The 25,177-nt window shown below is 40.9% G+C and overlaps 1 protein-coding gene across 3 annotated transcripts in view; it reads left to right on the forward strand.

Annotated features, from left to right (window-relative positions):
* The window catches only part of ELOVL5 (ELOVL fatty acid elongase 5), a 39,643-nt gene that overhangs the window by 11,363 nt on the left and 3,103 nt on the right, over positions 1–25,177 (forward strand). For all 3 annotated transcript variants that reach the window (XM_053938430.1, XM_053938428.1, XM_053938429.1), the window contains 6 exons: positions 11,520–11,588; positions 13,442–13,629; positions 20,475–20,552; positions 21,157–21,328; positions 22,814–22,938; positions 24,771–24,905. In XM_053938430.1, coding sequence (XP_053794405.1) covers positions 11,531–11,588; positions 13,442–13,629; positions 20,475–20,552; positions 21,157–21,328; positions 22,814–22,938; positions 24,771–24,905 — 756 coding nt within the window. In that variant the 5' untranslated portion in view covers positions 11,520–11,530. The remainder of the gene's footprint in view (positions 1–11,519; positions 11,589–13,441; positions 13,630–20,474; positions 20,553–21,156; positions 21,329–22,813; positions 22,939–24,770; positions 24,906–25,177) is intronic.

Here is a 25,177-nt window from a genome sequence, read left to right on the forward strand (position 1 = left end):
GATTGCGCAATGCGTTTTATTTTGGCCTTCTCTTAATAGCATTTTAGAGTTCTGCATTAGACATTCTGCATTTTCCATTTTTTCTGTCTGTTTCATTTGCCTTTCTTTTTGCTGTGGTTCCTTGCTGGGTACAGTGTGATGGCTTTGCTCATCTTCAGCCACGTAAGACCTCTTCGTCACCCACATGTCCACATTGTGCTGCTGCTTATCCTGCAGTAAAGCAGCAGTGGGATGGACCTGGCTGGAAGCTGATCTTCTTGCTTGGTTGGTTTCTTTGGGTTCCTTCCACCAAGGCATGGTGGAGAGTAGGGAAGGCATGAAAGCAGCCTTGCAGCAGTGTCAGATCTGTTCTTGGCTGTTCCTTGTTACTGCATACGCCCTGAGTATGGTGGTATAGATGGTCATATGGTTATGGTTATGGAGTGGACCAGGCTGAATGGAGAGGCTAGAACAAGGATCAGGTGATATGATGACTCTGAGCCTGAGGGTTGCTGATGGGCATGAGCTGGCATCACAGGTGGATGGATGGAGATGCTTATCTTTAGGAGAGTAAGTTGCTGAAGATGTTGTTTAAGAGGCTTTGCACAGACAGTGAGGCAGAGGAGGCATGTCTGGTGCCCCCTTTTCCAGGGGACTGCTGCCCTGCAGAGAATGGGATAGCTGCAGGGTTGGGAAGGAAATCTGCTGCCTGCTGTATGGGTGGATATTGCTTTGTCCCTGTATTTAAAGCAGATATATAACATCAAGTTACAGTGCTGACTCCACTGTTGCTCCAGCGCTTGTGAAAGTAGAAAGCAAATGTAGCAAAACCTTTTGCATCTTGGTGCTGGAGCTGGGGGCTCAGTTTAGCTGTGTTCTTCCTTGGATTTTAATGGCAGCAGGGTTCTCACTGCATCAAGAATTTGATACCTCTTATTGAAAGAAAAGAGTGGCTAAACTTTGGAGGAAAGGTACTTACTTTCCTGTAATTCACTGCCTGACTTTTGCAGGTAACTGAAGCCTTTATATTATGAGCTTGCAGAAAACATCTTGGAAGTTGCCAGATATGTAGAATTTTTTTCCTCCAGTAGTTTATTTAAAGTTCATAGAAAGAGCAAGTGATAAGATCACACGCAGCTGTACCATTACAGAATTTCCTTTTAATTGCTTGAATGGTCTTTCTACCCTTAAAACAAATAATAAAATATAAGAAACCACAGTACTTGCCTCCTGGAGCAGGGTCTTTTGATGAAGTAGCATTTCAGAAAGTGCTGCCAAAATCAAACAAAGGAAATGTGCAGGTACCAATGATTTATTTTCTAACTACTTCAGGAGTCAGTCCTCTTTCACAGGCCTTTGTTACAGCAATAATTTGGTACCCCAAAAATTCTCAGCAGAAGTTGGTTTGACATAGGTCTGGTGCAGGCAAGGATGTTCATCTCTTCAGGACTCACCAGGCTTTTCAGTCCTGAACTTCTGTAACAGAAATGCCATCAGATGGCTGCATGGTTTTGGCAACATTAGCAATTTACAGATGTGCCAAGTGTTGTGCAAGAAGGGAAGGGTGTGGGGGAATGATCTGACAAATGCATCTGTAAGAAATCTCCTGTCTTTTTGTTTTCTGTCCCTATGCCAGGACACATCATCTTCACTTTCAGTACTCCTTCTGCATCCTGGGCAGGAACAAGGTCAAAAACTTGCTTTCTATAGTGTTAGCACCTTTATCCTTTAGAAAGGCAGTTGGATCTTAAAGTCTTAAAGGCAGTAGATTTTCTGAATAATGAGCCTTTTTTTTTTTTTTTTTTTTTTTTACTGTTTTGAAGGCAGAGGGTTTAACAGGGCACATCATGGTTAGGATTTTGTCCTGAGCACTACAATGCCATGGCATAACACTTGTATCTCAAGTAATTTTTTTTCTTCTTTTACTTTTCAGAATGGTGGGAAAAGGAGGATTTTTTGGTACCTTCTTCTATTTAAAGCCAGCTGTCATTCATACTTGCCTGACCTCTGTTAGTACTGTTTACTTATGTGTGATGGTACAGTCTGGCATGATGTTTAGCATGTTAAAAAGAAGGCACCAAGTATTGGTACAGCTGCAGCCACACAGGTCTCACAGCTGTACAGCCAGAATATAGGAAAGTTTTAAGATTGACTTCTCATAGCATGGCTGACTGTATAAAGAAATGGGGTGCATTTATAGTGCCAGTATGAATCCTTTCTTATTTTAGGTAAAAGTACAGAAATTTACTTGTATTGAGGAATGTAACTGCTTCAGTGTATTGCATGTAGTTTTGTGTGTTAGGGCTCACCAGAGAATTTCACTTCTCCCACAGCACTCCAGATACAGCCCCACAAGCATTGGAAATAGAGTAAACGCACAAATAAGTATTTAACATACTGTAGCTTGCCTAAGGGTGACTTGTTTGTGTGCTTTTTCAGTGTGATCTGGTTTCCAAAACACAAGTGGTCCTCCGAAAGGTGTCAAATTACCCACCTGAACACAGGGGTTGTAGTTTCACATCTTAGCAGGGCATCTTAATTCAGGTTTTATGTGCACTCTTATCCCTGTACAAGTCAGATTTGCATGGTGTAACATTACCTTTGTGACTGTCATGCTCAGCTTTCATGGTCTTCTAATTCCTCCACTTTTTATTGGATTGCTGTATCTAGTCAGCATGTGAACCTGAGATAACCTTTTTATAGCTGAGCCTTGTTTACTGGATAACTGAATACAGCCATTTTTTTGCTTTGCACAGTGTTTCACATGTGCAGGAGAATTTTAAGTACTTTTATAAATTAGATGCCAAACTTTCATGTGTCAAGCTACTAAATGCAAAGGAGGTAACAAAAAATTATATATCTCCATGCTTTGAGTTTTATTCTTGAGATGTCCCCTGGGTTTGGTGCAGGATTTTGGCAGGAGGAGTGGGCAGATGGATGACAAATATTCTTGGTGTTCAGATTTGGTGGTGCAGCTGTGGGTGTTGGAGGAAATGAGAGACATGTGGAGGGAAAGTCCCACTTGTCACTATTTTTTTTTCCTACTTCTTTTTAAATTTTATTATGCAATTATGAGGCATGGGCATTTAAAGAAAAGGTAAGTTGAAGCTTACTGTCTTGAGTACACAGTGCTCTTGAATGTAACGGTCATTCAAGGCTGGGCTTCTCCATCCTTGGTCCCAATGACTCTAGTGTCATTGGTTCTGTTGTTTGAAAATGAAACCTTTTGACCAAAAAGCTCATTAAAATAGGCTTTGGGGACTGTAACTTTTTCTCCTGTGGAAGTATAAAGTTGGTTTGAGTGAAGTGCACAGAGATTACAGGAATCCCTTTATTAAAGGAGAGAAAAAATTGTCAGACTTTCTTGCAGGTGGCTTTTGAATAAAAGATAGGAGACCAGAAATGAAAGGTAAAATCCTTATGGCCCTTTGGACTTACTTTTTTTCCCTTCATCTTCCCAACTCTCTTTAGCTTCCCAGGCCGCCTGAGGCTAATTTTCATTTGTGAGCTGCAGCCAACACTGTTATCACAGAATAAGCTGAGGTGAAATAGACCCACAAGGATCATCAGGTCCAACTCCTGGGCCCTGCACAGCACCATCCCCGAGAGTCACACCATGTGCCCGAGAGCATTGTCCAAACACTTCCTGAACGCTTGTCAGGCTTGGTGCTGTGACCACTGCCCTGGGGAGCTGTTCCAGTGCACGACCACCCTCTGGGTGAAGAACCTTTTTCTAATATCCCACCTACACCTCTCTTGGCACAACTTCAGGCCATTCCCTTGGGTCCTGTCACTGATGACCACAGAGAAGAGATCAGCTTCTGATCTGCCTGCTCCTCCTCCTCCTCCCCTTACAAGAAGCTGTAACTGCAGTGAATTCTCCCCTCAGTTTCCTCCAAGCTAAACAGACCAAGTGACCTCAGCTGCTTCTCATACAGCTTCCCCTCAAGGCCCTTCACCATCTTTGTTCCCTTCCTTTGGATGCTCTCTAATAGCTAAAATATCTTTTTGATAGAGTGGCACCCATAACTGCCCCCAGCACTCAAAGTGAGGCCACCCCAGTGCAGAGCAGAGTGGGACAATCCCCTCCCTTGCCCACTGGCCATGCTGGGCCTGATGCCCCCCAGGACAGGGTTGTCCCTCCTGGCTGCCAGGGCACTGCTGACTCAGACTCAACTTGTCATTGACCAGGATCCCCAAGTTCCCTTGTTTTCCCAATTACAATACCAGCAGAGTTTTTGTAAAAAGATGGAGCTTCAGATTCAAAAAGTAGCTGTGAATAAACACTGCCTATAGTGCTTTAGGAGGGGGGCTTTGGAGCAAAGCTGTCTAGCAAACACTGTACTTTGGCTTTCCTTACAAAAAGTCAACTTGTTGCTCTTGTGCCATGTACATAGTCCCGCTCTTTCATCTAACCTAGTTTGTTACAGATACTCCTTCTGTTTCAATTAAAAAAAAAGGAAGCAGTTCTGAAAGCCTAGGCAGAAGTTCTCTGCAGTGTCATTGCTGTATATTACAATTACAGCAGTTGAAATAAACCTGTATGGTTTACCTTTTCTTCCTCCACGTTTTATTTCTGTAAATACTCCTTCAGTCTCGACTGTATTGCTCTCGCAGCACTGGGCTGTAAGCTGGCAGCGGTGAGGAGGTTTCCAGTATCATAGTGCTGGTGTACGGGCACAGTGTTCAGGCACAGGATATACCCCCTTGAGCACTTCATTCCAGGAAAATGCATGCTCTTGTGAAAACCATAGTGCTGAGTGATGCCATATCTGCTGCTGCTCAGGGGGCTCTGCAGCATGAAATGTCCTTGTTTGTAGATGGATGCTGGATATATCCTTCTGGCATGTAGAGGCAGTCATGAACCGTTTTCCTCTGATTCTTAATTCTGTGAGTATGTTTGTGTGCTTGCTTCTAACTTGCTCTTCCTGCTTGGCCATCACCCTTGGTGTTTTCCCTCTGTCTGAAGTCATCCCTTGCCATATCAAAAGCTGTTGAGTGCAAGGGGATGAATTTCGTGTGAGTGTTCTAATCCTAGGACAGTCAAATCCTAATTTGAGCTATTTGAGATCTGCTGAAGGTGTAAATAAAATTGCAGGAACCTATCTATCATTTATCTTAACTTACCTATCTGAAGATCGTTAGATTCTGATTTCATGAGGTATTGTGTACTGAGTGCAATTAGTTATTCTGTTTTGCAGTATTCTTGTATTTATTTCTGTTCTGTAAAATACTTTCTTTCCACATCTCTGTTTATGTAATAAGCTAACCATTACTGAAGGATTTTAGAGAATGGAATTACAGGAGAAGTAATGTCATGAAATTACGTATATATATATGTAATTTCATGACATTACTTCTCCTATATATTACCCCCTATATACACCCCTGCCCAAAGTCTTTCTTTGAATCATGCATTTTCAAATGGTTTGAAATCCCTGAGGATTAAACCCACATTAACCCACTGAGGTTAAACTATTTGAAACTGACTTCTCTCCTTTGTCCCGCATTTGTTACACTTCTCTGAATTTTATACAAATTAATTATTTCTAAACTTCCTTATGTTGGTGCTGCTTGTGAGTGTGAAAGCTCAGCACTGTGGGTCCTGATGTGTCAACAGCAGGCTGGAGGGTTTGCTGCTGATACCAGAGGGCCAAAAATCTGAATCACATTGCTAAAGATAGAGATTCAAAATAAAGTTTAAAAATACCGTCTTGTATTTTAATAAAACTAAAGTGCAAAATCCGCAGCACTCATGCTTCACCTGGTTTCCCATAAAATAAATATACCTACACTTTCAGATCAATGTAGTCTATAGTTTATTCTCAAGTCCCTTTTATTGCTAGCATTAAGCATGGTTGGGCCCTACGAGGGTGTTCAGAAAGGGAAGGAAAGGGTAATCTGGAGTTGGCAGGAAGTTGAAAGGCGAAGGGAACGCATTCAAGGGGCAGTTAAGGCTTGGGGAATTGAAAGGAGAAACTGGGCAGCTTTGGCAAAGGACAGAAAACGGTTGACAGCTTTGATTATCAGTGCTGTGTTCCAATTCTCAAGCAGCTGAACGTTTTCAATTCCAGTACATCTACAAAAGCAAACAGCAGTGTGATCTTTGGGTTTTTGGAGGAGGGATAGTTTGTACTTTTGGAGGAAAAAGAGGAGTCACCTCTGCAATGGCAGGGACTGGGAAACATTACTTTAAAGAGAAAACACAAATCAAGATTCCCAAAAGCAAAAGCCTAAATTTAGGCTTTGAAGTCCTAATTTAAGAACAGAGAAAGTGGCTGTTTTCCAAAAAGGCTGAGCAGCCAGGCTTGACAGCACATTTCTCTCAAAAGCCAGAACAATTATTTAGATGCCTATTTTGGGGATTTTATTAGAACTCAAGTTCAGGCACTTAGCTGTGAAAACTGGGATCTATTTCAGGGAGTTCTTGAGCAGTCGGGTGAGAGCTGGAAGATCCTTCTGAAAGGGAGCAGGCTCACAGTGCTTTGAGCTTTCAGCTTAAAATTTTTTTTTTTTTTTGCTGCTGTTTGATTTGCTTAAAAAGGGTGCCATGAGACAGAAAGCAAACCTGTATATTTTTGTGGATCATCCTTACACCTGGAAAGTTACTTCAAGAAGAAACTCAAGAAACACCATCAAAATGTGATGAAGAATTCTTAAATTATTTCATAGCATAAACCCTCTAGAATGCATTTTTGTGGAAAGCAGAGGAGATAATTTCCTTTGAAGGGCAGAAGCTGGTTGAAATCCTCCAGTATGTAGTAGCCATTTCCTCAGAGAGTAGTTTACCTGCATTAGAAGAGCAACCTGTCAATGCTGGTAGCCTGTATGAAACACTTCCTATAAATATTTTTTTAAAACATATTCTACAAGAAAAGCATGTTTCTGTGTAGACTTTAAACTGTATTTTTGATTGTTACACCAAGAAGCACCAGGGCTATCAATGCCTGGACTGAGCAGTAGGGCAGAGCTTCACATCTTCTGCCCAAATATTTGGGTGGCTGCTGGAGCAGTGGGTGGTTGTCTCAGCTCATAGTGCCAGAAATGAACCCAGGATGCCAAAAGATAAAAAAAAAAAAAAAAACCCATCTGTCAAAATCCAGAGGATTATTGAAAATGTAGTATTATAATGATGTTTCTTAATCTTGTTGGGGCAAGGTGCAAGTTTACCCTTTGTTATGTTTGTGTTGCAGAATTAAAATCCAGTAATTTTGTTTGTTTAAAGCATCAGATAGGGTTTTTTTTTCTGGATCAGATATTTGGACTTGAAGAAGTGAAATGTCTTCCAGATTGTAAGCCTGACTGCTTCCAGACTCTGATCCAATTTGCCCTGGTCAAGTGCCTTACTGCACAGGTAAAATTTAGTGGCAGAGAGGATGATTTTTTTTTTCCATTGTAGAAAGGCAGGTTAGGAAAAAATAACTGGTGTATATAGAGGTACATGTTTTACAAAGCATTGTGTGGCCTAATAGGGTCTTTTTTCTCTGACTGTAGGTACTGAATAAAGCTATGGATGTAATCAGTCTTTTTCTACAAGGCCTTTGACACAGTGCCCCACAACGTCCTTCTCTCTAAATTGGAGACATATGGATTTGATAGGTGGATTGTTCATTGTAAAAGGAGTTGGTTGGATGACCACATCCAGAGGGTACTGGTCAGCAACTCAGAGTCCTGAGGGACAAAGTGGTGTCCCTCAGGGGTCCATAGAGGGGCCAGTACTGTTTAGTGTCTCCATCAGTGGCATGGACAGTGGGATTGAGTGCACCCTCAACAAGTTTGGCAACAGCCAAGCTGAGTGATGTGGTTGACATGCCTGGGGTGCCATCCAAAGGGACCTGGACAGGCTCCAGAAGTGAGTCTTGGGAAACACATGCGGTTCAGTAAGGCCAAGTGTGAGGTCCTATACCTGGGCTGGGGAAGTCCACAACCATCAGTATGGTTTGGGGGATGAAGGGATTGAGAGCAGCCCTGCTGAGAAGCTCTTGGGGGTACTGGTGGAGGAGAGCTGGCAACATGTGCTTGCAACCCAGAAGGCCAGTTGTGTCCTGGGCTGCATCAAAAGCAGCGTGGCCAGTAGGATGAGGGAGAGGATTCTGCCCCTCTGCTTTGGTGACACCTCACCTGGAGTGCTGCATCCAGCTCTGGGGTCCTCAGCACAGGAAAGATATGGACATATTAAAGTAGATGCAGAGGAGGTTAGAGAGCTGGAGCATCTCTCCATGTGGAGACAGACTGAGCAAGTTGAAGCTGCTCAGCCTGGTAAAGAGAAGGCTTCAGGGAGATCTTATTGTGCCCTTCCAGTACCTAAAAGGGGCCTACAAGGAAAAGGGGTACAAACTTTTTAATAGGGACTGTAGTGTAAGGACAAGGGGCAATGGTTTTGAATTAAAAGAAGGCAGATTTAGACTAGATGTAAGGAAGAAGTTTTTTCAGTGAGGGCATTGAAACTGGAACAGGTTGGTCATAGACGTGGTAGATGCCCCATGCACAAAAAACTTTAAAGACTGGATGAGGCTCTGAGCGCCTTGAGTGGAAGATGGTGGGGTAGTTGGGCCAGATAAGCTTCAAAGGTCTCTTCCAAGCCAAACCATTCCATGATTCTGTGAATAGTGTGCCTTTTTGTGGGATGACTTGTAGGTAAAGGAGCATTGCTGCTGATCTGCTCATGTATGCAATCAGCTGCAGAATTTCCTTACGTTACTTTCAGTATTAGGAAATAGGCCAATCACAGTGTTTCAAATGGCCACTGGTTTAATTTTTCTGGGAGTCGATGTTTCTCTGAATTGGGAAACTATTCTAATTTAAAAAGAACCCTTGTAGTTGCTGCTGTTGAAGCAGTGTTTAATGTTGTGTGGCTGTTGGCAGGAGACTTGATGCATTTTCACATGACCCCCTCTGGAACAAAAGCAGATTGTTTCCTTCTGTTTTTCTCTTACACAAATGGGTTCCTTTTGAAACAATTTCTTTTTCTGCAAATTCTGGAAATCGACACCAGGAGTAGTTTTTCCTTTACTGTGTCTTTTACAATCTGCTGTCGGATAATGCTGGCACAAAAAGCTGCTTTGGGGTACCAGCCCAAAAAAGCTGAGACCTCTGCAGAGAGCCTCCTCCTCTTGGGGAATGAGTTTTTCTTCCAGTTTTATGGAGGACTTCAATGTGGACTTTAATTTCTTGCTGTCTTCACTATAGCTAGGCAGAGTTTGTTTCTGGTTTCTAACTTGTTTCATTTAAATATATGCATTTTTAGTGTCCAGTAAATGCAGCAATATATGTAGCAAGTCACTTCTGGCTTGAGCTTTTTTGTATATTTTAGTATAACAAACCTTTGGATTTGTACCAGCCTCTGCCATCTGAAGCCTTTGCCTGTGAGAAGCAAGGTTGAAGTCAGATGCAGATTATTGGCTGATGCAGTGCTGCATAATTAGACCAATTAGTACTGGATCAAAAGAGAACAAATTGTTTAAGTGGGGATCTCAAACAACAAAATGAATCATCCAACAGGGAGTGGGTTTTGTGGCAATATTTAATACCTGACAAATGAAAAAAAAAAAGATGGGTGACAAAAAATGGTGCTTTCTCTAAATATCTTTTTTTCTCCTTGTAATTAGATACTTATTTCTCACAGCCTTCCTGGTGTTCCTGCTTCTGGTGATACAAGTTATATTTCCTTATTCCTAGAACACCAGTGTGCCAGTGCTGTGGCCATTCACACAAGTGCTCATAGTACCATAGCTGGTGATCCCAAAAATGCACTTTATTCTGAAGTGTTTGGTTTCTTGGGCTGGGCTTCTTAAGTCAGAAAATAAAACCAGTATGTATTAGGGCTGCAAAATACGTTTAACACTTTAGGTTATTTCAATCAAGCCCTTTTGTTTGTGCCAGGTGACCAGATTCCAGTGATGTTTCTGTGGCTTTCTGTAGTCCCAAGCACTGTGTCACGGAAGGGAAAGTCTCTTCTGTGTGTCCCTGAGAGCCCCGCAGGGAACAGTGGGTGGTGGCGCAGGCAGAAGTGCTCAGGGAACCTACTGGGCTCCTGCCTGGGGCCCTGCAGTGGAAGGGAAGACCACAGAGTGGAAATGCATGACCTCTACCCTTTATGTTTGCCGGGTCCCATAGGAAGTCTAAGCCCCTGCAGGCCTTCCAGCACTGGCTCCCAGTCCCACTTGGGACTGCGGAGAAAGCATAATTTGGATCCTGCTTGGCTTTTCTTGTGGGACCTGGATGAAGTTGAGGTTTCAGTCCCAGCTGACTAAAACCAGAGGATAGATGATTAATTTAACTTGCATAAATCACAAATCCCCTAGAGACGGGATTTTCACAGGCGGAAGGGAGATATTTCTTTAGGTAGCACTAAAAAAAAAAAAAAAAAAAAAAAAAAAAAAAAAAGATGGTAACTTTTTTTTCTTAGCAAGTACATATAAGCTTGCATAATTGTTTTGGTTAGTGCTGTGAGTATACTGACAGCTTGTTTTACGTATGTTATTTTCTCATAGCTAAAAATTGTTCTTAATATTAGTACTAGGAAAGGAGAAACACCACAAAGTGAAAACCATTCTATTACAAATTGATAAAATTTTATTAGTGAAAGTACAGTACAGTTCTGGATAGAAAAGAGGAAATTGGAAGAGTTGGGGGTTTTTGTTTTGGTTTGGTTTGTTTGGTTTGGTTTGTTTTTTCTTAATCAAGAAGCAAATTACTTCCTCTTCTCTTGAAAACAGCTTTGTGCACAGTTGTCCCTGCTTGTGGACAGTTGCTGCTTTTTTAGAACCTGCTTTAACCATAGTGAGGTAACACAATGGGAGTGCCTCTGTGTACAGACCAGGTGCTGCCAATAAATAGTGGCCATGTGAGGACCTGACAGATGACATTGAATCACTCTACTGATGTTGGATAAATTTTATCTGGTAATGTCTAACCAGTATGCAGTTTCTGGAGCTGGAGATGCTGTGTTTTCTCCCTGGACTCAGCAGCCCTCTCTGTCACTCGGTGACTGTTGATCTCTTGGTTTTATGGGCTGTTAATCAGAGCTGTAATCAGTCATCTATCTGCAGGTGATAGCAGAGCCACTGTTTATTTTTTCCTCCTTCCCTCCTCTTCCCTAGCTAGCCTTGCCAGTTATTTGAGACTCTTTGTTAAAATAGCTTTATAGTCTTTATCTGAAAATTTCAATGTTGCTGGCTTTCTCAAAGTCCAGTTCTCCTTATTGAGAGATCTTTCAAGATGCCAGCTTTTATTTATGTGTACAAAATACAGAACTAGAAGGAACTTCAGGTTAATCTGAACTCATTATTTTAAGCTTCTGTGCATCTATAACTGTGTTAAGTACTTCAGCGGGAAATGTAGCTCATCCACCAATGACTCTCTGAGACTAGAATAAGCTTTATGTACTCAATATATACTGAGAAAATCTGTTATGTTTGCTGGAATTTCTGCATGCTAATATTTTCTTTGATAACCCTAACAGAATGTGTTCAGATGCTGACCAGTAAACTATTTTCCTGAGCAGAAAAACTAACTTTCTCCTTTTCTTTCCATTACAGTAGGTTGTATAATGGAACTTATGGATAAAACAATCAATAGTTACTTTGATGTTTGGCTTGGACCCAGAGGTAAGATTCCTCAAAAGTTAATAAATAAATGCATAAATAAAAATAACATAATAAATACATAAATCAAACTGATCTTATTAGAACACAAGAAACATTTTTCCTCTAACTTGACATTGACAGGTGACTGCTTTCTTTAGGATCTGCAAAGCATCAAAATGTCTGACAGTGTAATAAATAAGAGTCTATTCAGTGCTCCTGATCTTTTGACCTGAAGAGGTCATTCTTCTTACTATCAGTTAAGCTCATGTTGTTTGTTTTAGTGGGTGACTTACCTCACTCAGATCTTTGCTGCTTTTTTTTTTTTAATTTAGTAATAGCATTTATTCTAAAAAAGCCACTTTAATTTGCATTTAATGAAATAAAAAATACTCGTGCCTTCATAACTAGATCTTCTCTGGATTTTTTCACTAAAAATATCTATAGTTTTTGGGAAACACTGCTTCTTTGAAACCATTATTTTTTGAAGAAGCAATAGTTTTGGTAAATTTTGCCCAGGGAAAAACCCTGCAGGTGGAGAACTGCAGTCCTGGTCAGTGTGAGGAAGCTAGAGATTGTGGAACCAGGACAAGTGGTGGCCTCATGCTTGGGTAGGATGGTCCAGTTCCACCTGGTTCTGACCAGAGGGATTAAATGACTGCATCCTGCACAGAGCATGCAGAGCAGTGCTGCTCAGTGGCATGGGCTTTCTTCTTCTGACTGCTGCAGTAATGCCTTTTCTCTGTCCCACTCAAGATCCAGTGATGGTGTCCCTTCTCAGGAGAAAGTCCACAGGAGATGGAACAAGCCTCTGATTCTTCTAAGTGTGTTTTCTGTTTGCTTTTATTAGTATCTCAGTGCCCTTGTTGCCTCTCTCTTCATAATAAGCCTGTTTAAATTAGCCTGGACATTCTGATATAACATATTGCTTGTGTTGGCATATGGTCTCTATTGGCTGTATGAGAAAAATCGTGAACCATAAAGGTGCCAAATCCAAACAATTCCCTGGTTTGCCTACCTACTTTCCAACCTACAATTTTAAGGCCTCTTTTCATACATTCAGGATTCATGTATGACTCCTTTAAAATTAAGTTGAGACTGTGAATGACAGCACTACTTGAATTGTTCATTTATAGTTTGGTTAACTTGATTTCAGTACTTTGGACCGACTTTAGTGAGAGGAGCGAGGTGCTGTGCTGTTGCTGGGTATGGACAACACAGTTGTGGTTCAAAAGGATCACACTAATGTTCCAAGTAGTCCCCTAAAATTCTCTGAGGATGGCTTATGTGCTTTTCCTGAGAAGCTGATGCATTGCCAACCAGACTGGTTACTCAGGCAGGACTGACTGCTCTGTGTTCCATTGCTCACACAAGGACTCCAAAATTTAATTCTTTCTAGTAGCACAAACATAATTCTAATTGTGTTAGGATTGACTGGAAAATAATTATCAGGATCATCCATCTATAACTACAGAGGTATCAGCTTCACTCCTAGGTTTGCTGACTCTGGGAAATAAGATACGTACCATCAGGAAGGGTTGGTTTGAGAAAATAAAGGAGAGAGATTTGTTGAAGCTTTTCTTTATAATTATCTGTGGTATTCAAGTGGGTGACAGTTGTGAAAAATAAAAGTGGTAATAACTTAAGAATATTTTTGCCTTAGGAAAATAATTATTTATGCTTTCTTAAATATGTAAATAAAATATTGTTGTTTGTAATTAGCAATGTGGCTGTTAGTAAAAGGGCTTGCTGCACTTCCTTTGTCTTTCTTTGGTATTCCAGTACTGGAATAATTTTGGGTACAACTATTTTTAGTTGTGTCAAATTCTCTCCTTACAAAATCTAAGTGTTTGTATGTTTCTGTTTGTTTCTTTCAGACCCCAGAGTAAAAGGATGGCTTCTTCTGGAGAACTATACACCTACCTTTATCTTCTCAGCCTTGTACTTACTAATTGTATGGCTAGGACCAAAGTACATGCGGAATAAACAGCCGTTCTCATGCAGGGGTATTCTAGTCATCTACAACCTTGGACTTACACTGCTTTCTCTGTATATGTTTTATGAGGTAAGAGAAAAAGGGTTGCTCAGGTTTATTTTGCAGTGTCTGTTTTAATTACATCGCCTCGTGTTAGAAGTAGAGCAATGCCTCTGAATTTGGGGAGCATCTGCAGAAGTGGTGCAACCATTTTCAATGTCACTTGTCTGGGAAGAAAACCCTAATTGTGATGTTACCTCTAAGGATGGTGTGAAACAAACCTTGCCTTAAACATCTTTGCTGACCTTGGTTAGCAATGTTTCAAATGCACTTTGCTCAGTTGATGCAAGTGAGGTCCTGATCTTTCAGCATGAACTTGGCTACTCCTTCAGTAACATCTCCTTGCTCAATGTGATTGCACTGGTGGACTGTACAAAATACTTTGTAGCAAAACTGTGGTTTTATCTGGAGGGCAAAATGTTTTATTTACTTGTATTTAATCATGTGCACACTCCTTGCATCTATTTCAGGAAGCTTGCAATAGGTTCTTTTGCATCCTCTTAATTTTGCTGAGAAAAAAAAAAGTTGCTGAAACAATGCCATTGTGATTCATCTGTTTCTTTAAGCTTGAAATCTAAACACACAAACAGATTTCAGACTGAATTCAACTTTCTGTGAACTTACTTCCTTTCATAAAAACCCAAAGATTTAGGCAGCGTAAAGTTTTCCACTTCCCAGAGAGCTCTTTAGCTGCTTTTACTCAGAACTGTCTGTTTTTATTCAAGTGAAAATGAAGAACTATAGTAGGGTAAATAATTATGTGGTCAGAAAATTACTCTCTTGCTTTAACGTACAGAATATTCTGGCACACTTTTAACCAAAGTATTTCTCCTTTCTGTAAGGAGATATTTCATTATATATATATATATATATATTTCATAGTCTTTCCAAATACAACCTAGGACTAAAGCTACTAATCTAATTTATTTTTTTGCATGAGCTTAGAAGTGTATATAAGCTGTGATTCTCCTTTAAGTTTGTAGTTAATTCTATAGTGTTTTACAAGGTGAGTGTTTAAAGATGAAGTGATTTAAATTCAGTGTTATTTCTCTTGTGTAGTGAATTGTCTACTGAAAAATTATTGGGTTGGTTTATTAAGAAATTTGATGCTTAATTGTTCAGTTGGGAGCAGTTTTGGATTCAGTAGGTACTTGGAACTACTGGTGTTCTTGATGTCCTTACATTTCTAAACTCCTTGTCAGGGTATTATAATCCAGAAAAAATGTGTGTTGATCAGTTTAATTTGTCTAAATGTAGTGTTGATGTTGACTTCAATGTCCATCTGCATTATTTGATGCAGGTATTATTTACAGTTATATAGTGATCTGTTGTTTTAACCTCCAGTAATGTTATTGAGAGTTTAGAAGTGCAGACTTTTCTTCAGTTGTACCAAGTGTGAATACTTGGAATAATACTCACAGTTTCTAAATTACTGTAACATTCTGCTGTGTTACAAAACCTGCTGGTAAATGTAAATAAGAGAAAATACCTGAACTGTTGATCCTGTAAATGTCTTTTTCTTGCTAACAATAAACTGGTTACCAAGGGAGGACTGTTCATTATATGCTGAAGAAGTCCTCATATTTGTAACCAGATAAATAGCTTTTATATTGTGGAGAAATGACACAACTAAAATACAGTGAATATTAAGACCCCTCCTTCCTATATAATGAAATACTTCATGTGAAAATGAGTGTTGCTCTTAATCCAGTATTATCCATATGGAACTGTTCATTAGTGTTGTAAATATACCTTCTCCTTGTAAATGGGCATACACAAAGCTACAGCATTATGAAGATTATTAAACACATTATAGTGGCAATAAAATGTGGTTGGCAGCACTTACAAGCTGGATGTGAGGGCAAGTGATGCTCTGCAACAAGGGACTGATCCCATAAAAATGCTGCAAAGCAGAGAACTATGCTGACATAATACCACACTGCTTGATGTTTGCAGGGAGAGAACCAAAGGGCACAGGGAAAAAATGGCGTTCTTGCACCTCTGGGTATGTCCTCTATCTGAAGTACCTGCACAGTTACCTCTGTTGGTGCACAGCATGTGATACCCTTGCTCATACCTCATCAGTCTTAGAAATTTTCCTTTGAAGGATTAGCCATATATCAGTACTTTATAGTACACTTACTTGCTTTTAAGACAAAATGATGAGGAACAGCATTCAGAGAACTTGAGTAACTCCCTGTTCTCCTCCTTGTTGTAAGGAGCTCTCAAAAGACCATTTTGAGTTTCACTTGGATTGAAATTTTTCAGTCCTACTGTGAGGAAAATCATAAAATGTCACCATTTATGAACCTGCTTAGTAGCATGTCTGAAAAGAAGTTGCTTTAATAGCTTGTGTACAATACACCTGAAACCCTACTTTGAAGTTTTTCCTGAGTTACAGCTATGGTGATTCAGGTCATGAGTCATAGCATCACAGCTCCGTTTGCATATTATGTGAGCAAAACAAGGCGTTAAAGTGAGGTATCCTCCCAACTGGAATGAAAAGGATGACCTACTTTGTTTTCTGACCTTTATGTCTGAATGATTGTAAGCAATAACATGGGGAAATTTGGCATCATAGGATTTGTGTAACTCTAGGTGTTGTGTACTTTGGTCTAAAATCACTAGAAATTTTAGACCTGTTATGTGGAATTCCTAATACTTTCTGTCTGTGCTTGCTATACCTTTTTTATTAGGATATTTAATGACTTGGCTGGATTCTGGTACTCACTGAGAAGTGGACTGCTCTTGTCCCAGACAATATAACAGACAAGGCAGATCATGGGGAGCTGGAGAGGTTTTTCCAGGCTAATTTGTCACGTAATTCAGGAGGACAGGATGTTCTTCAGGGACAAACAATGCTTTATTCTGTAAAAATCTACAGTGCTTGGACTTTAGGGAGAAATAACACTCTTATGTCTCAGGCAGGAGCATCAAGGAATGGCTTCCTGCGTGGTGAAGGTGTCTGGCAGAGGCTGGCAGTGGGGTTATAGGATATGGGCTGATCGCCTGCTGGCTGGCACGGCCATGTCTGGAGGAGCTGCAGGAGCAGCTGGAACAGCAGAGGCAGCACTGCTTCCCCCTGAGCTGCTGCTCTGTGCTGGGATCACAAGGCGTCTTGCAATGCTGTGACCCGTGCATGTGGCTCGTGCCTCTCTGCTTGAGTGTCAGCCAGGCAACTTAGCTAGGAGGGGAGAGAGCCAGGTACCCAGTTACACTGCACACAGACCTGTGTTATTCTGGGGGAGTTTGTTAGTAAAACTGGCCAAGTGATCTGGACCACCTGGGCTTACATTAGAGAAAACTGCTCAATGATGAAGGCTCAATTTCTTAAGTGATCTCTTTACTGTCTTTTTTCTTCATCTGAAAAATTAATTCCATACTGAATCTGCCTGAGAAAAGAGAAAAGTCTTAGATTTTCCTGATGAGTGAGGTGTTGCATATGCTGTAGGAAAAGTCTTAGGAAGCAGGCAACTGCAGAGGTGCTGTGTCACACGAGCCATGGGTGGCAGTTAGGCTGCTCTTTCCTCTCCCCTTTCTTTCTTCACCCTCCTGAAGCTCTTATCTCTGCCCTGGGGTAACTGCATTCATGTAAAGATAAAGTTCTTTATCTGTGCGGGCATTTGCTTGCTTTGATCAGACATGAACGTCTGTTTCTCTTCATTCTAATCTAGCTCTGTTCTGAGCCGTGTAAACCCATCACGCCTTGACAGTGATGCAGTGCTAGGTGCCTTATCTGCCCCTCTCCAGTGAGTCTCAGACTTCAGTTTTATCATGAGAAAAAAAACGAGTTTTATCATGAGAAAAAAAGTCCTCCACAGTAACACCTCTCCTCAACCCAGTCAGACTGGTAGTAGTGTCCTGGCCTCTTTTGGTGGCAGAGGTGATAAAAAAGCATGTGCCACAGCATTTTAAAGAATTCAGCAACAGGATTACAAAATGAAAGCAATAGGAAAAAAGAAAACTTCATTGCAGGGGAAGAAAGTGTGGGTTATTTCAGCACAAATGGAATCTTGAGCTGCAGGTTTTTCCTCTGAGCTGAAGGGTTTAATACTGAGTTTGAGTACCATTTTAACTGGCTTATGAACTGTCTTTTTGTGCTGTTTAGAAACCATGTGAAGTGGTTTGCTCAAGTGCAAGTGGTTGTAATTGGCCTTTTCTGGACATGTTAATTTCTCAAGAGAAGATTTACCTCTGGTTGTCCATCAGCAGTGCCATCAGCAGGCCTGGACTCCTGCCAGCCTGAAGATGAAGGACTTCTGGAGAGAGCGGGCAAAGAAGGAAAGGTTGTCTTAAGGCTGTGTTGACAGAGGAGCCACCACTCTGTTTCTGGGCAAGTTTCAGACCTACTGTGCAGTGGTGTAAAGAGATCTTGGAAACGCTGGCCATCCAGGGAGCAGACCACAACAAGTGTGAGCAAGGACTTAAATGCACTCCTGGAAATTTCTGACTCCTCCTTATCGCTTTTGTGGTGGCAGGGAAGCAGCTCCCTGGGACTGTACACCTGTACATAATGGAGCCATTTGTGGTCATGTTTCAGTTATCTCTTGCTTTTGTTTTCTGAAGCCTTCCAGCATGTATGTGATGAAAGCATTGTGGGTGCAAGAAATAATGGTGTCAGGCAAAGGAGCAGCTGGCTAAATGGGGAAAAAGATTATTTACATGTTGTATGTTGCACTGAGTAAGGTTTGTGGGCAGCAACAGCAGTTTGTGGGCAGCTGTAGCAGCTTTTAACCAATTAGTTCCTTCTGGAAAGTGGGGAGTGAAATTACTTTCATAACTATACTAGCTATTTATATGATAAAAGATGCTGACATTTCCTATAAATGTTGCTTTGCTTATGTCATTTGTGGCTGTGAGAATATTACAGTTCCTAGCATACAATAATACATTCTTTTGTAAACAAGGGAGTATTCAGGTTGAGGTGAAGCCACTGCTCATAGCCACACTGATGCCATTGTCCTTTAGAGAGGTGGGATCCATGGAGACACCTTTGGTTGCATTACACTCTAGGTGGTGAGCCTGTACCGCTTGTGGGAAAAGTGCTGTGGAGTCACTATGCCAGCCTTTACTGGGAAGAAGTTTATGGAGTGCAGCATTAATGATGGATGTTGTTTGGATTAATTACAATGTAAACAGTGTGATTATCCTTCTATTCCTAACACTTCCTTGAACTATGAGAACTGTATGAAAAAATCTGTAAGCTCTTAACATGATCACAGCACAATGTGGTGTTCTGTCTGAGAGACTGGTGGGTGCTTGCAAGGCATGCAAACTTTCCCTCAGTGGTCTGAAAGTGGCTTGGTGCAAAGCTTGCTCTGGGGCACAGCTGGGCCTTTAGCAAGGTACCACTTTTAAACTGGTGTCCTCTGCAGAGCCCTGCAGCCAGGAGAGCAGTCCTTCCATGGCTGCCTTCCCTTTGTTGCTTGGGTAGGGAAAGTGCCTGGGTCTGCTGTTGATGTGCACGGCTGCCTCGCCGTTGCTGCGGCAGGGTGCTATCGATTTATCTCTAATACAAGAGATACTTTCAGATCTGTATATTATGATATAATTAGATGTACATTTTTTCCCCTAAATTGCAGCAATAATACTATCTCAGAAGGTCAAAAATAATGACCTAGGCTGACTTGAGTATTTTAAAAGCTAATATATTAAGAAAATGAGGCATGAAGGAAATAACACTGGGGAAAGGTAGATTATTTAAGGGATAATCTTTATCGAACCTTTTAAAATTAGCTTCCTGTTCACAGTTCTGAACAGCATTTTGTCATACCAGTCATTGTAGTCCTTTAATCAAGTCATCTTTTAAAATTACTTTTAGTATAAGGAATTTCTACTGTGGCTTTGCAAAGCTATTTTTTATCCTGCAGATAGATAAGGCTGAAAACATACAACTTGCTTCTGCCTTTCAGATGTTTTATGACATACTTAACAAATTTTTTTTTTCACTTGGGAGTTGTCTCAAGTTGTTACTCCTCTCCTCATGCTATTCCCAAGAGGAAGAACATCTTTATAAACAATGTTCAATGATCCCTTCTGTTGAGATATTAAAGGGGATCTTGTTCATGTCTTTGCACATGCTTCCTTCTCCCATTCAACTCTCAACCTGTCCTACCATCTCCTATCATCTGTGAAAGGGTGAGAACATCCAGTGTGGATCTCATTTCTCTAGAGATTTGAACCAGCCCCTCCACAGCAGACACCCTGTCATCTATCATGACCAATAGTTGGTCTTTACTCTTTATTGTCACTCCATTATGTTTGAGGTGTTACTTGTTATGCCAGGAAGTCAGGCAGGCAGTGGCATATCCTGCAGAGGAAGTCACTTATATTGGGAAGGATGTAATGTGCTTGGGACGACTGAGTTGCTTAAAAAGATCTTGAAGAATGGCAGTGCAGTGAAGCATGTGTTGTTAACTGTTAAGGAGAGCAAAGCTGAAAATATGCCCTGTCATGTGGTTGAAAAAATTGTAGTCACATCTCTTGAGTGTAAAATTTTTTAAAGATACAGTTCTTTCCAAAAGTAATCAGAAGAAAAATGTATTTACTGAACTTTGGTTATCTACTTTCTCTGACAGTGAGACCATCAGCAAAGAAGGAGACTTCACTCTGAAAATGCTCACACTGTGGGATAAGTGGGGATAAAATGTTTTCTCCTATTTTTATTCTGGTATACCCCAATTGGGAGAATTTATTAATTCACCCTTCACTATGATTCAGTCACTGCTTGGAACTTGACTTCAAACTAATGCCACCCTCAAGTGCCCAGGCTTTTCTTGACACCAGATGTCTGGGCAGAGCCACTGTGGAGGTTTGCAGGTGCCATGGAGTTGAACCTTCTCCCCAAATAATGCTTTATTTTTTTATTTGCTCAGCTGGTGACAGGAGTGTTGGAAGGAGGATACAATTTCTTCTGTCAGGATACACACAGTGGAGGAGAGGCCGATATGAAGGTACCGTAATCGAGACTTAGAGCTGGAAATATTTCAAATTGTCCTCTTGAATGTAAGTGGAGAGCAGAACACTATTGATTTTTTCATCTTTTTGCAGTACAATAGTCAGACATAATAGTTAATCTATTATATATTCATGGTTGGTATTTTTGTGAGTAATTATGTGCAAATTTTCAAGTGTCCCCAGATCAAAAAATGAGGACCTGGTCTTCACACTGTATCCAGCCACTCTGTGTTGAGACTACCCTTCTCTTTCTGAGATTGGTGATGATTTCTTCTGGTCACACTTCTGACCTCTCCTTTACAGAGAGCACTGCAGCACCAGCTCTAGTTAAGTATTTTCTTATTTCTCCCAGGACAACCCAGGTGCACAGCAGTAGCCTCATGAAGCAGTCTTTGTCATCCTGTTTTCAGCTGTAGCTATAGATTTGTACCTCAGTCTCCTATGGAGAAACCTGAGGCAGAAGTATTACAGAAGATCCCAGCAGTGTCTTCAGTCTTAGTAGTGCAGGACAGAATATTGGATTTTAATCACTTAGATAACATAAGAGTTGAAAACCCTCACAATGTGCAATGCTTCTAAAACTTGTTTCTTCCTTTCCAGATCATACGTGTCCTCTGGTGGTACTATTTCTCCAAACTCATTGAGTTCATGGATACCTTCTTTTTCATTTTGAGGAAAAATAATCATCAGATCACTGTTCTGCATGTCTACCACCATGCAACAATGCTGAACATCTGGTGGTTTGTTATGAACTGGGTGCCTTGTGGTCACTGTAAGTACTGGGTTATGGTGGGAGAACATCTGCAACAGGGACTTTGTTTTGGTGGTCTTTAGATCAAAACAAACATCTCTGGCACCTTCAGCTGCAGGATTTGTTCTGTACCATGTTAAGCTGCTTTGCTGAATTACACCTATTGTAGATGGTTGCAGGAATGTCTATGTAGTTTGAAGAACTTGTGTGACTGTGTGACATTTATCTGGTGCATTAGCCCAGGTCAGATACCCATCAACCTTGCCATCTTTATTTTTGCTGTAGTTACAGACCCTCTGATGGAACAATACTCTTTTCCAAGTCAAGCCAGAAGCTTGTTTCAGCTGTAAAACAGCTAAAAGTGACTCTAGTCCTTGTATCTATAAAATTCACTCGAGATATGACTTTCTTCATTTAATCTCATTATACCACTGGCAATAACAAATTATTTCAATTAAAATCGTGTCCCCTGAGCACTAATGAACATGAGCAAATGAATCTTAAGTGGAAAATTTCCATGTCTCTCTTGTCTAAATCCTGCTAACCTTTGGCAATCTGACTTTAATTCTTTACTGGCATCTAGTTTCCTAACTGCATTATCATGGCTTAGCTGTGGTTAGGATGTGCAGCTTATAGATACTGGCTTTGTTGAACACTCCATTCAAGAGAAACCTTTTCAAACCCGATGGATGTGAGCTACTGGCAATGCAGACTAAGAGGCTGCGTTCCTCAGGAGTCTGGTGTCTGAGCCAAACAGCATAGAAACTTGTATTTGTTTTGTGTTGTCAGCACAACAGTGAGTAATACTGAACTTATAAAAAGTCTGCATTTGGAAACACGTTCTCCTCCAAGGAAGTCAGTCCTTGTTCATACAGCAGTCAAAACTGCATGTACATGGAATCTGTCTTGTGCTCACGTGGTCTTGAAAACACTTTTGTACTATTTCTAGTCATGTGTTTTTATTCTTCCAAGCTTTATGTTTTGTGGTGTCATCACAGCTCGATGCATTTCGGTGTTAAGCTGGAAGCTTCTTTAATGACTAAAGGTGCTGTAAACAAGGACAAATAAAATAGCTTAACTTGCAGTTTCTGAAGGTATCTGAAGCTTTTGGTTATAAATGACAAAATTGGCTCCTGCTTGGAAGGAAATGAAATAAACCTAAAAGTAGATGGGTGAAGCTATTGATTGTTTGGTATGTAAGCATTCCTCCTTTTTATCAGTTTCCTCAGTTCCCTTGAGATACCAGAATGTAGATGTGAAAAAGAGTAACTTGAGGAAACAAAACCAGAAGGCTGGTGTAAAGCACAAAGCAGCAAAGCAATTCAGCTACTCCACTGGGTAGGCAGAATAAAAAACTGGGTAAAAAAAGAGCCCTCTTGCTTTACTAAGAGAAATCATCTTTTAAATAGTAACATTTTTAACTTGTTATTTTTGTAGGTTCCATGAAACAGCATGTTCCTTCCTGGTAATGCAGTGTACTTTCTTTTTCCCTTGCCCTTTTTTTAGCTTACTTTGGTGCCACACTGAACAGCTTTATCCATGTCCTCATGTACTCCTACTACGGATTGTCTGCTGTTCCAGCAATGCGTCCTTATCTGTGGTGGAAGAAGTACATCACTCAGGGGCAGCTGGTGAGTGATTTGCTCTTCAGTGCTTCAGCAGGCTCTTGTATTCGTGATGAGGTCCTCTTGTCTTTACCAAGTCAGGAAATTTTGATAGGAGATAGAAGAATAGAGAATGAGAGCTAGTACCCTCTACATCTTGTAGTGCCTACATCACCTTAGAAATCCAGCTTCTGCACGTCTGTTTGCTGTGTTTTCAGGATGATGGGAACTGGGGTTGTACGTGAATCAGTGCTGAGGTCTCTGGGATCTTTCTCCCCTCCACCATGTTGTGTGGCTAGATGCATTTAGGAGTTGCAGGGCTGGGATTTCTGGGACTCAGTAGCCAGGGAGGAGGCTTTTCTTACAAGCCCTCTTGAGCTAGCCTGCTCTTCCCTGTGCTTGGTTGGTCAGGCTGGGACAGACCAGAAACCGAGTGCAATGCTGTCCACAGCTAAAAAGGGCCATTCTAGTCCTGTGGGACAATGCCTTTTCTGTCCTACTTTTGCATGCAGTTGCAAATGGTTTATTAAAAACTATTCAATATTTCTGCTCTCTTTCTGCACTTTAAATGGGCAGATTTTTTCTCTTGTAATTCTGTGTTGGACTCCTTGTATCCATTTGCATTATATCTAGTGTGTGTGGTGATGAAGCCTGACCACTGTGTGCTGGAGGTGATAAGAGCAGTGAAATTAAGTAATGCAGCACATGCTGTAGTAATACTGCAGGAGAACCAGGTTTCAATGTGTACAACATGTCAGAACACCACAAGGAAATGTGCATGAGTGTTCTCTCTTCCCTATTTTGTGGGGGGGAAACTGAAACCTAGAGATAAATAATTTTGTTATATTCTACCCCCCCACCCCACCCCTTCTCATAGCTGTGAATAGTTTTAATAACATTTACTGGTGATGAATAATAACATTTACTGCCAGCAATTCACAGTGTTGATTCTCAACATGGTTTTTTTTAGTACTGTTCTTCCTGAAGGATGGCTAAGTATTGTAGTTGAGGGCTCATTATTTTCATGGGAAGCATTAGGGGGGTTGCTTTGGTTTGAGGTTTGTTTCTGGTTTTCTTTCCAGATTTAGGCTCTATTCTTCATCCTGGTTGTTCAAGTGCTACAGAGGGCAGTGTCTTGGTGCTTTGGTTGCTCCCCTGGCTATTGTCATAGCTGCTTTCACTTCCTTGCCTGCTCTGCATGCATAGCTGCTAGGGCAGCAAAATAGCAGAGCAGAACAAACAGTCTTTCCCTTTTTAAATAAACATTCCCTAATCTGGTAGCCTTTATGTGAGGATGAATTTTGCCTAAGCCCTCTGCATCACATAAGCCCAAACTCTGTTTTTCCAAAAGAGATAATTGGACCCTTATCCTCCTGCCTGGCTCCCCAGCTTCCCTGCAGCCTTTACCCCAAACATTCTTCCACTGGAGCTGTATGTCAGACAGTTCCTGTCTGTGGGAAGGGATTGCAGGGGTTTATGCATAGACCAAGTCACCCCAGGTCTTCTGCAGCTGAAGCAGTGAGATGCAGATCTACTCCATTAGGATGGTAAAGTCAAATCCCACTGAACTCTCACTAGGAAGAAGGTGGTCTTTCTTCCTTGGGACATTTATATAGCAGTTCTACATAAGTTACTCTAATGTTCTAAAATGGAGAAATACAAATAAACACATTTAAGAGGATACCACAATCTGAATGTCTGCTAACTCAGGTTTACAGAGAAAACACTTGCCAAACACACAATATTACATATTCTTTACTTGTTTTGGAAATAACTGTTGAGGTTTTGGTCACTCATGTTTTTTTCCCTCCTTCCATTAATGTGCTCTATTTCTCTTATTTTTGTTTTTCTCTCCACAGATTCAGTTTGTCTTGACAATCTTCCAGACCAGCTGTGGTGTTGTTTGGCCATGTGCATTTCCTCAGGGGTGGCTGTATTTTCAGATTTCTTACATGATTTCTTTGATTATCCTCTTCACAAATTTCTATATTCAGGTAAAAGTAACATTCATCAACTCTTTCTAGCATTCTGCTGGTTGTATCTCACTGGAAAGCTGTGACAGAAAGATATGCTTAAAATGTCCTTTTGCTATCCTTCACTAATATGTTCTTGAAGTACTAAGTTTGTTGATCCACCCTCTACTTTAAAATCTTCTGATGCTTTGTACCCATAAATCAGAATGCTTAGAAATTTCAATAAGCCACTTATACAAAAAAATGGCTTACTGAAATTTTAACTGCAGGTAAGGGAGAGGAGGAGCTTTATG

The sequence above is a fragment of the Vidua chalybeata genome, chromosome 3 (assembly GCF_026979565.1).
Source record: "Vidua chalybeata isolate OUT-0048 chromosome 3, bVidCha1 merged haplotype, whole genome shotgun sequence".
Taxonomy (NCBI): Eukaryota; Metazoa; Chordata; class Aves; order Passeriformes; family Viduidae; genus Vidua; species Vidua chalybeata.